The sequence below is a fragment of the Rhineura floridana genome, chromosome 15, assembly GCF_030035675.1.
Source record: "Rhineura floridana isolate rRhiFlo1 chromosome 15, rRhiFlo1.hap2, whole genome shotgun sequence".
Classification (NCBI taxonomy): Eukaryota; Metazoa; Chordata; class Lepidosauria; order Squamata; family Rhineuridae; genus Rhineura; species Rhineura floridana.
The window spans coordinates 20,632,217-20,647,964 of NC_084494.1; the positions used below are offsets into that span (position 1 = coordinate 20,632,217).

Genomic DNA, 15,748 nt, shown 5'->3' on the forward strand with positions numbered 1-15,748 from the left:
TCCACCTTTTGGGGGGGAAAATCATTGTCCCCAAATTCACAGTTGAGAAAATAAAAAAACAGCCAGCTATAACTCCCCCCCCCTTTTGATCGAAGTGGATAATATTTGTAAGCATGATGTCCCCTTGGCAGTGTATTAAGCCTGCCAAATTATAGGCAAACAGAAGATTTTTTTAAAAAGGAAATGACTATTTATTTTATTTTTTGACAGAATTGGATAACAATTTGAGGCATGGTAGCCCCACCTGGTGGTATAAATCAAGCCAAATTTCAGAAGTTTAGCTGCAGTAGTTTTACCACAAAGGCAGCCTTTATAGTGTTGGGGAATTAAAAAAGGAATTCTGGAGAGTTTTTTGAGCAATTGGTCTGGAAGGAGCAGCCATAAGAAAGATGCCCCTAGGTAAAACACCTGCCAAACTGCAGATAATGCATCTAACAAACACCTTTGACATTGATTTTTTTTATTTTTTTTTGGTGGGACAGGGTGAACTAAAATAGATTCTCATTCCTTCCCCAAAGCCCTAGGCTTGGAGAATCTGGATAAAATCATTTCCTTTGTTCACAAGCTTGACCATTCAGTCACAATGGGTCTCTCTGGTCTCCCTCTCCTAACTCTAGTGTTTACCAAATACAATCTACTTTCCCCCTCCTCACCCTGACATTTTTCATATATGATAAGCTTAGAGACATTACGTTCACTTTTAGCAGACGCATATTGCATTTTTCTGACATCCGAGTCACTGGGGTGCTACAAGACCTCAGTGGGAAGGCACTTTAGATTGGGACACCTTGTTCAGCTCCCATTTCATTTTAAACAAGCCCAGTATCCCTCCAAAACACACCACTCAGGATTCATTTGACACCACTGCTTACCCCTACTAATGACTAAACGGAAGAATAACATGGAAGGCTTAGCCTAGCATGTGGCACAATAGCAAGCTGCTCAGTGCTTCAAATGAAGGTCCACACTAAATTCAGTGACATTCCCCTGCTTTCCTATAATAGTCTGCCCATTTTAAACAAAGGACAAGCGGAAGAATTATGCACTTAAATGCATAAGACTGTCTGGCCTCTGTGCCTTTATGTAAAAAGGAAATAATGAACTAATATGAAAAACAACAGCTTGGAGAATCCTATCCTTGTGAAAATTGCACACATGTTCATGTGGATATATGCCACAGACATAACGAGGTTACCTTTGGATGATGCATGATTATTGGTGAAAATAGAATGGGAGGTTCTGAACATGCCAACATTCTATATTCATTTATTTGTTTCTATATTCTGATACTGGCATTGCCTTAAAGTATATCCCTTTCTCCTAGATCAGCTACCAGAGCATTGAATCCTCTGACCCAGCGGTCAATGTGCCTGGTCCACGACGCACTGTCTCCAAGCTCCGAAATGAAACCTACCATGTTTTCTCCAACCTGCATCCTGGGACAACCTACCTCTTCTCAGTGCGGGCACGAACTGGCAAGGGTTTTGGTCAGACAGCTCTAACTGAGATCACCACTAATATCTCAGGTGAGTGGCAGGAAGAGGGAAAGGGCTTTTCTTTTTCTTTCCGTGAGAAATCTAGGCTTTGCCCAAAGTTAGTACATGACCCTAGACTTCAGTTTCATCAGTTTGCTGTGGAGACACCCAAAAACACAGATTGAATGTAGTGACATCTGGCAAGCTAATGGAAATAATTCTTTATTTTCTTTCTAAAAGCTGGATGTGTGTGATGAGCTGGTTTTCTGCTGACAAGGACACCCGTATGTGATCATGGCACTGTTGTCAGGCTTCATGCCAGCTGCTGATGCAAAGGAATTGCATTAACTATTCCAGCTCTCTCTCCCTGCCTTGCTCCTATTTCCAGTTGGATAAAAGTATTTGTCACTTCAAAAACCCACATTAAAATACCAAAGGTTGTTCATGTGGATTTTTTTGGTAAAAAAAATTGCAGATTGCTGCAGAAATGTGGAGAGCTGAATTTAAAATTGGAAACGTGCAAATCTGAGAGAACCAAAATTGACAGTTCCATCCCTCGTTGGGAGAAGGCATTTGGACTCTGTCTTTCTCTTAATTACAAAATCAGCAGTGTAATAGCTTCTAAATTTAGAACTGGGCTCGGGGGAAAAAAGCAAGCTATATTCCATGCAGCCTCCAACAGACTGAGGCCAGGCTATGTAGCCTTATGTAGACCTTGTTCAAGCCTTGTAAGATGTCACCAAGTCTTGCAAAACCTTACCACAAAAGCTTGGCAAAGTCTCAGGGAATCTTGGGAACATCTTATGAGGGTTGGGTGCATCCACTTCCAGTTGGTCCAGCTAGATGGAGCTATGGAGTGTTCGGATGGGCGGTGGATGCCACTGCCTTTATCTTCAGCACTGCAGCACTTAGCCTACTACCAGTCACTAGTGATGAAACAGCAGTGTGGTGTGTGTCCCATTTGCTGTTCTACCTCAGGCAGCAAAATGGTTAGTCCCTTTCTCTAAAGCAGGTGTAGGGAACCTTTGGCCCTCCTGATGTTGCTGAACTACAACTTTCATCAGCCCTAGAAAGCATGGCCAATAGCAAGGATGATGGGAGTTGTGGTTCAGCAATATCTGGAGGTCCAAAGGTTCCCCACACCTGTGCTACGTGATATATTTTCATATTTTTTTAAATATTTTATCCAATTTGTGTGCTGCTTTTCCACAAAAATGCACCCAAAGCGTCTCACAACACAACAGGAAAAAGTACATATCAATGTAACATTATAACGACAATCGAATGTCTGTTCAACCACAATATAATAACCCAAACAAAGAATTCATTTTGATAATATAAATGTTATAACATTTAAAATACATTATTTATTTATTTTATTTATTTCTTACATTTTTACCCTGCCTTTCTTTTCATGATTGAAACCCAAGGCGGCTTACATATGGTTCCCAGGCAGTCTCCCATCCAGGCACTGACCAGACCTGACGCTGCTTAGCTTCAGCAGGGAGCTGGCCTTATGTGCCTTCAGCCTGGTATAAAATAAGCTATCAAGACATATATGAACCAGAGCCAGATATGAAAAAACCCCAAACATTTTCAGAACAGTACAATATCAACAAAAATATAAGCGGTGGCCAGTTCTTCAAAAATGCCAAATGCTGGACACAGCAAGCCGATTTCTTCAAGCATGAAGTAAAATATTTTCTCTCCACCCGCGGTGTAAAGGCCGGTGTTACCAGGTGTTACCAGGCAGAGAGGGTTTGAGGAGAGCGAGAGAGTGCAGGCAGGGCTGGATGGTTCCAACTGCTGCCTCCCATCCAACAAGCTGTCAGTCCAAGCAGTGAGGGCGATTCCTCTCCTCCCTTGGTGGAAAGGCTGGTGTTCTCAGGCAGAGAGGGAGAATTCCGGGAGAGCAACAGCATGCAACCAGGTCTGGGTAAATGGCTCACCTGCCCAGCTGAGTGGTTCCAGCCAGGGGTGTAGTCGTTCAGGGTTGTGGGGTGTGTGTCGCAGAACCATTCCTTGTTGGGCAAGCAGGGTTCCAGCCAGGTTCCTATGTATGAGCCTATTAGCATGAAAAAGGAACTGTGTTAGTTACTGAGAAGAATCCTGGCCCTTTCATGCTGATTGGAGCTAATCGGAGGGAAAGGAGGTGAGTCAGCCACTGAGAAGATTCTTCTCGGTAGCTACCACACAGCCTCCCCTTTCATGTTGATTGGCTCCTAGGGACGTCTGTTGTAGTGGGGTTTGGACTCGTGAGATGACAGGGAAAGCAAGTGAGACAAGGGAAAGTGGAAAAGGGAGTGTGGCTGTGAAGGTGTGTGACGTGACTATCATGAAAGGACTCTGCCCTTCTGAATTCGCCACTATACTATTAGTTCCAACTGCTGCTTCCCATCTAACAAGCCTCTGGTGGTCTTGATCTTTTTTAGCTGGACCTGCGACCTTCTGCAACAAAGCATGACTTGAGTGTGAGCCCATCATTACAGGCAATCCACTTATTTTGGTTGCTTCTTCTGAAAGGTTTTATACAGCTGTAGATCTAGAACTGTTTTAAGTTCTTTCATTTAATTTATAATAGTGTGTTGCTGTCTTGAATGATTTTTAATTGAAATATTTTATTTATTGCATAAGAATATTTATAAATGCCAACTCATAAAATATATTCTTGGCAGCATACAATAAAATAATGAAAATGTCATAAAATTGTGAAATGATAAACTACAGCCCCTATCAGCTGTGGCAAGTATGGCCAATGGCTATGGATGATGGGAGTTGTAGTTCAGCAATATCTAGAGGGCCAAAGTTTCCCTGCACCTGCTCTAAAGTTAGAATGCAGAAGCAAATCCTTGGGAAAAACAGCCATGAGTAATGAGATCAGGAGATCCTGCTCATGCCACTACGCAGTGCTGGCAGGTTGGTTTGAGCAGTGATGTGGAGTGGACATCTTTTCCTTGGAGAATTTCCTCAAAAGGAAAATTTCCCAACATTTTACAGTCCTATATTTTCTGTGGAAGATTCTCCATTTCAGAAATTTGTTAGTAACCATGTTAGTAACCTTTTGCCCATTGCAAATGCAATTGAAGACCTGCTTAATGGTTTCAAAGTGTTTAGCTTTGTTTACTTAACACAAATAGTATAAACATGCTGAACTGGAGTACTATCTAGGTCATCAGAACATTTTCCAAGGTAAAATAAAAAAAAATTCCAATCCAAATTAACCTGTACAAATTTACATAGGGATATTTTCTGGGAAATTTTTCTAATTCAAACTTTTCTGGAAAACCCACATCACTGGGTTCAAGTCAGCTTAAAACAAGAAGGAGCATTCAGTGTCAAAGTGGGAGTACAAAGGGTTGCAGCCAACTAAGCATTACTCAGTGTAGACCCATTGAAATTGATGGACCTAACTTAGTCATGCTCATTAATTTCAACAAGTCTCAACTAGCATTGGATACAACTAGGGATATCTATCCATTTCTGTTCTCTCAGTTTCTCATTTTCTTAACCTTAAATTCAGTTTTTCAGACTTCTGCAGTAATATATGTGGATATATATATATATATATATGCATTTTTGTTTGTTATTTTTACCAATATATTCATTTTGTGCACGCTTCTGTAATATATACACTTTTGTTAACATTGCCTGGTTGGAGAGCGAGCTGCAGTCCAAAATTCAGATGGGTAAATTTCAAAAGATGGCTGGGTTTCAGTTCTCATCTTGTTTTGGCTTTAAATGAAAACTTAATCTAATTTGTTGTCCATCCCTACATACAACCCAAAATTCTGGCGTATGGATTTATTTCCATTCATTTCATGTTTTTACCATCTGACCTAGGTCCTAACAGATCTAATCATTGGTAGAACATTGATGCCCTTGTGGTGTTGCAGGCTCAAGTTCTTCCCTCAGTGCTGGACTGAGGACACAGCTGTGCAGACCACAGACCCTTCTCTTCACACCAAAAAAAAAAAAAAGCACAGCATGTGGAATTGCTGTACACATTTCATAATGCACAGGGAGTGAGAGAGAGTGAGTGAGAGAGAGTGAGAGAGTGGATAGTTAAGACTTTGCAGCTTCTTTGTTTGTTGGTCTGTCCATGGAATCTATGGAAATATGCAGCTGGTTAGTTGCCAAGCGGCTTCAGTCTGATGGCTGGCAGCCCACTGAGAACTGTGCTTGGAGCCAGGATTTTGTCACCATAGCCTTTGCTGTGCGTACTTTGCTTTGTATGCAAGAAGCAAGAGGCAATAAACTTGGTATGCGCAAGCATTCTGCAATCCAAGTCCTAGAAATCCTCTTTTTGCAGGGGATTGTGGTCTCTTGTGGTCTCGTCCAGCTCCACCATTCTGTGATTACAGGCTTGCCAACAGCCACTGAATGCTAACCGTTTGTGCTCTGATGCTGACTGCAGCTGAATTTAAACCAGCAAAACGCCTCTGTGTAGTGCTCTCAGAAACCTTTCCAGATCCACATATAAAGCTCACTTCTTGTTACAGTGCACCTTCAAACATTTCCAAATAACGAAAGTGCACCCAGTTCCTTCCTCCCAAACACACTTTGCATAGTGTTCCCACTTACTTTGATCAGGGATCAGCTGCTAAATAATTGCAACCCCTCATTGTGGGATAGGGATGATGATGAACCTTTGAACCTCTGGATTATATACAACCCAGCCCTGACACCACTACATTCTCCACAACTACTGGAATCTTTGGTGGGGTCCTGCTGAACATCTGAGAATGCAGAGTCCATGATGGGGCAAAAAATGCCCTGTGACTCAGCATCCTCCTCTCCAAGGATGTCCCTTCTGGATCAGCCTCTGGTTAGTGGGTCATTGGGATGGAAGAATCTGTCAGTTTTGCTTCTCTCAGTTTCTCATTTTTCCAATCTTAAATTCAGTTCTCATTTCTGCAGCAATTAACAATTTGTCAGATTATAGTGTGAATTTTTCCTAACACAATTTTTTGTATGAGTTTTTGACTAATATGCACATTTTTGCAAGTAATTTCTCTGTGCATGATGCATTTTTGTATATGTTATTTTTGCTAATATATTCATATTTTATGCACACTTTCCCCTAATATATGCATTTTTGTAAGCATTGTTTAGCTGGAGAACTGCAAAATTCAGAAAAGTGTGCATTTTTGAAGGAAGTGTTTCAGTACTCCGATTGTTCGGGAAAGTGCAAATTTGATGGATTCGGTTTTAAATGTGAATTTAATCAAATTTCTCCCCCATCCCCATTGGGTGATGACACCTGAGCGCATGAAACTACCAGTGGATGAGCTGCATTTTCTGAGCAACAAAACATTATGATTTTGAGAACTAGTGTCTAGTTCTGTGGGTGCTTATGACTCTCAGGGGAAAGTAGGCAGTGTCTAGTCACGTGCCTGAGTCATGCAGAGAGCACTTAGGACCTTGGACAGATCCAAGGGGCTCTTCTAAGGCAGCTACAGGAGATGTTGTCTCTGCAGGGAGATGAGTCAACTGAAGCCTTAAGTAGATTAACCAGACCTGAAGTGTAATAGGCTCTCCCTCACTCTGGTTAAAGGGCCCTTTCCTAATGTTTTTGGCTTTCATGAGGCCTGTGTCAGGGGGGAGGTACTGCCTGAGACTCATTCCCCAAGACAGAGGATTCTAGTGGCAGGGCTGTGTCTTCCAACTGAAAGGCCCTGAATAAGGTGCTGGTGGTTCTTCCCCTGTAGAAGTGGCCCTCATCCAAGGCTGCTGTGGTCTGCAAGGTCCTAGGTCATGGGTAATGCTGTAAGAAAGTGTAATTCATTTGCAGCAGATGTGCTTTCTCAAGAGAAGACATAGGGCTTTCCTGGAGCAGTGAGTAGCAACTGAGCAATTGTTGCATAAAAAAAATGGATCATCACAGTGTTTTGTTGCTCAGAAAATGCAGCTCATCCATTGATAGCTTCATGCACCCAAGTGTCTTCACCCAATGGGGATGGGGGATAAACTTGTTTAAGTTCACATTTAAAGCCAAATCCATCAAAGTCCTTGGCTTTTTCCAGATGATGTCCCCTTTGTGCTTTACAGCTGTGGCATGTGCATTAGGACAGGACACTCTAGAACTGGGCAGGTTGCAAGAGAGAGATGTCACAGCCCCAGCCAATTTCTGGCACTCAGGACAAGCGGCAACTCGGTGCAGCTGATCTGACAGGGTAACCACATATCCCACTGGGCTGATTCCTTTAAATATGCTCCCCTTGAAATGGATTCTTCATGCTTCAGAGGTCCCCTCCTCCTTTTCCCAGCTACCCTGCAGTCAGAATTCAAATAGAGAAAAAAAGTATGCATTACATTTTACAACCCTGCTGGATAATTTACTTGCCTTGCGGTCCAAAAGCTGCCTTGTTTACATTACGGAGGCTCCGGCGCTGAAACACATTTCCTAACTCAGTGGAGCGGCTTTGATGGGATCTATTAGTGGGGGTGGACTGGGAAAGGAGAAATTGAATGCTGTTGGCCCTGTGTCTTGCTACAAGTGGTCTCGGAGAAATGATATTATCTGCATGAATGGGAAATATTGTCTGAGGTGGAATAGATAAGGTGGCATTGCTGCACAAGGAGGGTTTGTGTTTTTCATTAGACAATGCAGGACCGTGAGTGTGTCTTTTCTGTACTGAAGATGAAGATTCAGGGAGACAGATCTTGCATAAGGCAGATGGATGATAATGTCATAGATGCAAAGAATAATATTTTGTGGGCATGTAACCAGATAAGACCATGGTGTGTGTGTGTGTGTTTGTACATAGGCAGCTGAGATAGACCACTGATCTATCTGGTCTAGTGTTGTATACTGTGATTGGCAGTGGCTCTCTAGGGATTCTTGCTGTGGTCTTTCCAGAGGTGCACAAAGGTTTGGTCAGTTTACTATGCAACATCCATGAAGCATCCCTGCAATTCACAAGCAGAATTGTGTGAATATAATTATAATTGGAATGTTCTCAATTAACAAAACAATACAAACATGAAAAACCGGTCATTGGTTGGTTGGAGAACTGCTTCACAAAATTCGGGTGAATGTTAAATTTGAAGGATGGCTGTGTTTCAATTCTCATATGGTTTTGAAATGTTCAAATTTTAACTGTGAACCCTATTTAATTTCTCCCTGTTTTTGTCTCACATGTGTATTGCATTCATCAAACAGAAAACAGTCTTAGTTTTGGAGTTTGCACAATCATTTGCCATCTAGTTTTAGACATTTCTCATAGCGCTCTATCCCAGAACCTCTCTACCTGTGGGCCTCCCCTCCCCCCAAAACAATGTCCCCTTCCTCTCATTCCTTTCCAAAGTTTGGACAGTCATTTCTCACCTGCTCAAAAGCTGCAGTGGAAATGAGCCCTGCTGGGAATGGATCTGTGTAGTGCTGAGTGTCCAGAGGACCCCGTGCACTCACCCCTGAAAAAGCTGGCAAGTGGATTTGTGGATGCTTGACCTGCTACGCAAAATTCTTTTTAACTGGAGATGCCAAGTATAAAATTTCAGACTTTCTACATGAAAGCATGCACTCTTGTCACTGAGCTGTGGAAGAGCAGGTGTTTTTCTGGTATAAACTTGTGAAAGGAAAGTCAGCTATCCCACAAATAAAGAGATGCCCCATCCCCAGGACATCGGATTAACACTGCCTGAAGATGACAAGATCAGTTTTCAGTCTCTCTCTCTCTCTCTCTCTCTCTCTCTCTCTTTCTTTCTTTCTTTCTTTCTTTCTTTCTTTCTTTCTTTCTTTCTTTCTTTCTTTCTTTCTTTCTTTCTTTCTTTCTTTCTTTCTTTCTTTCTTTCTTTCTTTCAGAAGCAATGCTTTCATAGTTTTTAAAATCCTGGATCTAAATCCTGGATCTCTCAGCCATAAAATGACAATTGAGAGGTGGGATTCATTGTAAATATGGTTGTTGCAATCACAGAAATTCTGCAGTGAGGTGTTTTGCAGTACAACCCTATTCCATTGTATCCAGTATGGCTTACTCCTTGGTGTAGGATTGCATCCTGAATGGATTGAGAACTGATTCAGTTGACATATAGAGAGGCTACAGCACAAGATGTAGTGATAAACAGCAACTTGGATTCATGGAGGACAGGGTTATCAATGGGTACTAACCCTGATGGCTATGTTCTACCCTCACTGTTGGAGGCAGCTTGCCTTTGAATACCAGTTGCTGGAAACTGCAGGAGGGAAGAGTACTCTTGAACTCTTATCCCACTTGCAGACTTCCCATAGACATCTGGTTGGCCACTGTGAAAACAGAATGCTGGACCAGATGAGCCTTTGATCCAATCTAGGAGAACTCTTCATATGTTAGAGACAGGGCTATAGCTCTGTGGTAGAGCATCTTCTTTGCATGCAGAAGGTCCCAGCTTCTATCCCTGGCATCTCCAGGGAGGGCTAGCAGAGACTCCTGCCTGGAACCCTGGAGAACTGCTGCCAGTCAGTGTAGACAATACTGAGTTAGATGGACCAATGGATGGTTCAGTGTAAGGCAGCTTCCTGTTATTATGACTGTGTGTGCAACTGTTCTAATTCTTTCCTGCTTCAAGCTGTTTCCAGTGAGGGTTGGCTGATTGATTGATTGACTCACTGATTTAAATGTGTGCCCCACCTTTGACCTAATGTAGCTAACAGCATATATAAGCATACAATACCATCCACTTCAGAAATGTGAACAATAAAACTATCAGGTCAGATAAACTGAAAGCAGGAGATGGGGTATTAGTATGTCTCCCTGCAGCTTGCACCACTTTCTTGTCATCTGCTCAGCCTTTAGTGAATCCAAGCAAGAAAAGTGTCCTCAAGATGTTCTGTCAGTTTCCACAAACAAAGAAATCCAGAAGTAAGTCTTTTGCTAAATAGCCTTAATTTTATTGCTGGAATTCTTTGGCTTATGTTGTTGCAGTCTTGCCTGGCTGAGGTAGTCCTTCCCCCTTCATATTCTTATTTTTTAACCTGGAATGTTCCCTAAATAGCCATAACAAGCATGTGAGAGAGTGGACAATGGGGATGGAGAGCAAATGGAAGGAAGGGGACTAGGGATGGAATGATCTGTCAGTTTCTCATTTTTCTAATCTTAAACTGTTCTCCACATCTCTGCAGCAATTTGTAGGGGTTTTTTTTCCTCATGAAAATTCTTTAAAATTCCACTTTAGGGCAAATTTCTGCTAATAAATATTTTTGTATGCAGTTTTAACAGATCTACACATTTTTTGCCAGCTATTATTCTATTTTTGTATTTTCATTTTGTGCACACTTGCCCCTAATATATGCATTTTTGTAAACACCGCTTAGTTAGTTGGAGAACTGCATCACAAAATTCAGGTAAGATGGCTGTGTTTCAGTTCTATTGTTTTGGAAAGTGTGAATTTGATAAATTTAGCTTGAAATGTGAACTGAATCAAATTCCTCCCTCATCCCTAGAGGAGACATATCTGCTTTCTTTAGTGTTGCACCAGGAGATGTAAAGGTCTATACATGCAGAGAGGATAAGGCTGGCAACTAGTTGTGATGGCTTCATTGCCCAGAAGTGTCTTGGTGGGTGGTGTGCAGCTGCTAAGCTAGTTTCCCAGCAGCCAATGTTAGCTGGTGCCCATTGGGACTGGTGAGGTGGAAGGTGGAATAGATGGAAGCAGAGCCAATGATAGGTTGAGCCAAATAATTCCAGTTTTGCCCTTACCCTCTAGACCGCTGGGTTGCACAAGAGCAAAGATGAGACTAAGGGCTCATCTACACAGGGGTTTACTGTGTGTTTGGAGCTACTCACATTCCCTTTTAATTTGCACGGTTCACGTGATGTTACTGGCAAACAGAAGCTATCACACAGTTTCCCCCCTGTAAATCGGTACTAACCCAATCCTCTGATAATCCAAAAAGGGAAGGAAAAAACATCTTCACTCCGTATCTGTAGGGCTTGCAGACACTTTGCTCCGATGCTTTTAGGTGGGTGTGTCAATCATTCCCTTCTCCACGCCCACTCCCTCCTCCTCCCTTCTTTTGTTTCATCTCCTGTGGGCTGAAGAGAAACGTCCATTGCTCTCTCCCGTTCTGCAAAACTCTTCTATGTTACAGCAAATGGTGCCTTATTTTTCTTTCCCCGTAACTTGTGCACAAAACCATAACAGTACTCAAACAAACATTTGTATTTCATCTGTATTGTACCAGTGAAAATACAAATAATCATACTTCCGGGTTGTTTTTTTTAACAAATGAAACTTACTGGTAGAACAAACTGAGCATGCTCGGTTTCCAGGTAACCAGAGGGAGTGGAAATGTTAAATCAGAGGGTGTGGTCTTTAGGAAACTGTGTCATTGATGCTTCCCCTCAAGTGTGACTAGAAAACACCATGTTTGCAGCTGGCATTGAACCCTTACTGTGGACAGTGCAAACAGAAAACCGAGGTAAAAACAACATGTTTAGCACAAAATTATGCTCCGATGTGGATAAGCCCCAAGGAGAAGGAGGAAGCTGTCAGCCAGGGCCACCTTGTGGAATGGCTATAAGTAAGAAGGTAAGCAGGTGCAGGGTGTCTGAGGGCAGACAGAGGTTGGTGGGGCAGTGCCCCACTAGCCCCAGTGACGAGCCTCCACTGCCGGCAGGTGGATTGGTGTTGCTTACCAGGAGGGAGAAGGGCAAGGCAGTGGGGAGGTCACTGAGGTGCAAACTCACTGGTGGAGCCTATGTGATGCTCCTGCAGGTGCATCTGCACTGTGCCAATGTTGCCACTGACTTGCCTCTCTCCCTCTCAGTAAGCAACAGTGAGCCATCTCCTGGGAAGCTGGTGTAGCAGCTCCACTCCACCTGGTGAGCTGCTTCTAGTATTGCCTCCAGTATCAGTGCCCATGAATACCCGGAGGAGGCCTATTGCCTTTGTGGCCTGCTTTTTGGCTTCCCATAAGTATGTGATTGGCCACTGTGCAAACAGAATGGTGGACTACACGGGTCCTATGATCTGATCCATCAGGTCCCTTCTTATGTTTGTATTTCTGGTGTCAGAAGAGCAGTACTTCTAGGAACATAGGGACCTGCCTTAGACCAAGTCAGACCAATGGTCCATCTAGCTCACTGACTGGCAGTAGCTCTCCAGGGTTCCAGGCAGGGTTCTCTCCCAGCCGTACCTGGAGATGCCAGGGATTGAACCTGCATGCCGCCTACCGTTTGTCTGTGTATCAGGGATGAAATATGTACGTGTGAAATGGCACACTGCTGTAAAGCCCTAGGAAATGTACACTTTTCCCAATATGGCAGTGAATCTGTGTGTCAGGAAAAGTAGTAAGTCCCAAGTGCATGCTTTTTCTGGATGGTTCCAGGATTAGGGATGGGTGAATCATTCTTATTTCCAGTTTGTGTCACTTTAACATGGGTTCATCCGTATGTGTGTTCTGTCCTGTTTTTGCATTAATCTGTGATGTGTGTGTGTGTGTGCGTGCAAATTTACATTTAAACATATCTTTAAATGTGTGCCTTAAAACTTATTTGTTCGTAAAATACACTTTTTTCTCAAAGTGCACATTTTAAAACTTATTTTGGTGCTTTGTTGAGTACTGAGGACTGCATTGGAGCATTCGGGAAATGTGAAAGGTGGTGGTTGACTAAATTTTAATCTGTCCGGGAGGTGCGGATCAGGACCATTTGTATTGAAATTTGCAAAGATTGAATTCCTCAAGCATGAAATTCCAATCAGGAAATGCAATGGGATCCCAGAACTTGAAATAGTGCCAGCTTTCTCAGTGAAATGTTTTTGCCAAATGAGCAGATTATTCCTAATGCTATCCATTGTTTTCTTTCTTTCTTTCTTTCTTTCTTTCTTTCTTTCTTTCTTTCTTTCTTTCTTTCTTTCTTTCTTTCTTTCTTTCTTTCTTTCTTTCTTTCTTAAGTTTTGTCAGCGAAGCTAATCATGCCAATGCCCAGAATTTGCAGTATGATCTCCTAAACATTGCAGGGAAATCTACCGGTGCCAAGGCTGGAGAGCTGGAAGGAACCCTTCTGCAGCCTGGCCTGTCTGCATGCAAATATATTCCAAGTACAAGGTTTGGGTCTGGAGTCATCCAGCCAGGCAGTTCTGGGAGAGAGAGAAGGCCAGGCTGGCTCTCAGGAGGAGGCAAAGCTGGCATTCTTTAGAAGCGTTGGTACTGCAGAGATAACAGACCCCCCCTCCATCCCTAAATATATGCCAGGGGGAAGATTAAAGACAGGAAACAAAATACTCTGTCTTGCAAAGGCACAAACAAGGGATTAATTGGGCTTCATTAACAAGCCATACAGTACTTAGGGCTGTTTGCTAATGTCTGTGGTGTAGCTATTAACAGTGCTGAATGGGCTAAGATGTTTTTTAATGGGGACACAGGAATTAGGAGCCAGCAGGAGGTGGACCTGAGTGACTGCTGATTAATCAGGGCCTGCAGGCTATAAGCTAAGGGAGAGAGGAGGGCAGGGGTGGTTTTGAGGGAACTGTGGGAAGTTTTTCCTGCATCAGCTGGATGGCATTTGGCAAAGCAAGGTCTGAGGTGGTGCATTTCCACATTTGTGTTCCAGTTAGCTCCTTTTCCAGTGGTTGCTATTGGCTGTTGTTTCGGCCGCAAGAACAGAGGAGTGTCCCAGGGCCTGGGAGTGCAGATCTATCTACTTCTTAGGCAGAACTCTAGAGATGCCCTTACCACCCCAGCTAAGCTCTGCTCCCCCAGCTCCTTTTCCAGTGATTCCCATTGGCAGTTGCTGCTGCTGCTGCTGCTGCTGCTGGAGAAGAGGAACATTCTAGGGCCTCTATTTATAGGGAAGGGCCATAGCTCAGTGGCAGAGCGTCAGCTTTGTACGGTCCCAGGCTATGGTCTGAAGGCACATGAGGCCAGCCCTATGCTGAAGCTAAGCAGGGTCAGGTCTGGTCAGTGCCTGGATGCGAGACCGCCTGGGAACCATATGTAAGCCGCCTTGGGTTTCTTTCATGAAAAGAAAGGCGGGGTATAAATGCAATAAATAAATAAATAAATAAATAAATAAAATGATGTTGTAATTGCTCCATTTCAGAGACACTCTGTCTGGACAGAGACACCCTGTCTTCATCACAGGCTGTTTTGAGCTACAGAATTACACAAATCTGAAGGCACATAAGGCTAGCTCCCTGCTGAAGCTAAGCAGGGTCAGGTCTGGTCAGTGCCTGGATGGGAGACCGCCTGGGAACCATATGTAAGCCACAGTGGGTTTCTATCATGAAAATAAAGTCGGGGTATAAATGTAATAAATGAAACAATAAATAAGGTACTGGGTTCAATCCCCGGTGTCTCCAGGTAGGGCTGGGAGAAAACCCTGCTTGAAATCTGGGAGAAGTGCTGCCAGTTAGTATTGTAGACAGTATTGAGCCAGATAGACCAGTGAACTGACACAGTATCAGGGAGTTTCCTATGTACCTCCAGGGGAATACTCCAGATTGAGTTCTGCTTCCTGCGAACACAGCTGTGTGTTTTGCCTAAAGATGGAGCCAGAACTGAATAGCAACTGGTTGCTGTACTTGCAGAGATGGAGAATCAGCCCTTATGGGTTTTTTCCCTTCCCAGCAGCCCCGGCTGCAACCTGAGACTTGCAAAGCACCTGAGAGGGCTTCGTTTGCATTTCTGCTCCCTCCTCCCATGGACCATTTTACGATTCTTACCAGATGCAGACATGGATGGCTTGAACAACAGCCACCCCCCTGACCCTCTCTTCTTGCATTTTTTTAACCATCTAGCTTTATTTATTTATTTATTTATTTATTTATTATATTATTTATACCCCACCCTTCCTCCCAGCAGGAGCCCAGGGCGGCAAACAGAAACACTAAAAACACTTTAAAACATCATAAAAAGACCTTAAAATACATTAAAACAAAACAACATTAAAAACATTTTTTTAAAAAACTTTAAAAACATCTTTTAAAAGAAAAGGGTTAAAAACATATTAAAAGACATATTAAAAGCAATTCTAACACAGACGCAGACTGGGATAGGTCTCAACTTAAAAGGCTTGTTGAAAGAGGAAAGTCTTCAAAAGGCGCCGAAAAGATAGCCTGCCTAATATTCAAGGGGAGGGCATTCCACAGAGTAGGTGCCGCCACACTAAAGGTCCATTTCCTATATTGTACAGAACGAACCTCCTGATAAGATGGTATCTGCAGGAGGCCCTCACCTGCAGAGTGCAGTGATCAGCTGGGTATATAAGAGTATATGATAAAGAGTTCTGGAGAAATGTGGATTTTGAAGGAAACCTGCAATGCAAACCTATCTCATTCTCACTTCCCAAAAC

At 43.0% G+C, this 15,748-nt stretch overlaps 1 protein-coding gene across 6 annotated transcripts in view; it reads left to right on the forward strand.

The window, feature by feature from the left end:
• The window catches only part of PTPRU (protein tyrosine phosphatase receptor type U), a 580,511-nt gene that overhangs the window by 378,421 nt on the left and 186,342 nt on the right, over positions 1–15,748 (forward strand). For all 6 annotated transcript variants that reach the window (XR_009759096.1, XM_061596132.1, XM_061596131.1 and 3 more), the window contains one exon: positions 1,325–1,526. Coding sequence is in view for 5 of the 6 variants with exons in the window: in XM_061596132.1 (XP_061452116.1) it covers positions 1,325–1,526 (202 nt within the window). In the remaining variant the exon portion in view is untranslated. The remainder of the gene's footprint in view (positions 1–1,324; positions 1,527–15,748) is intronic.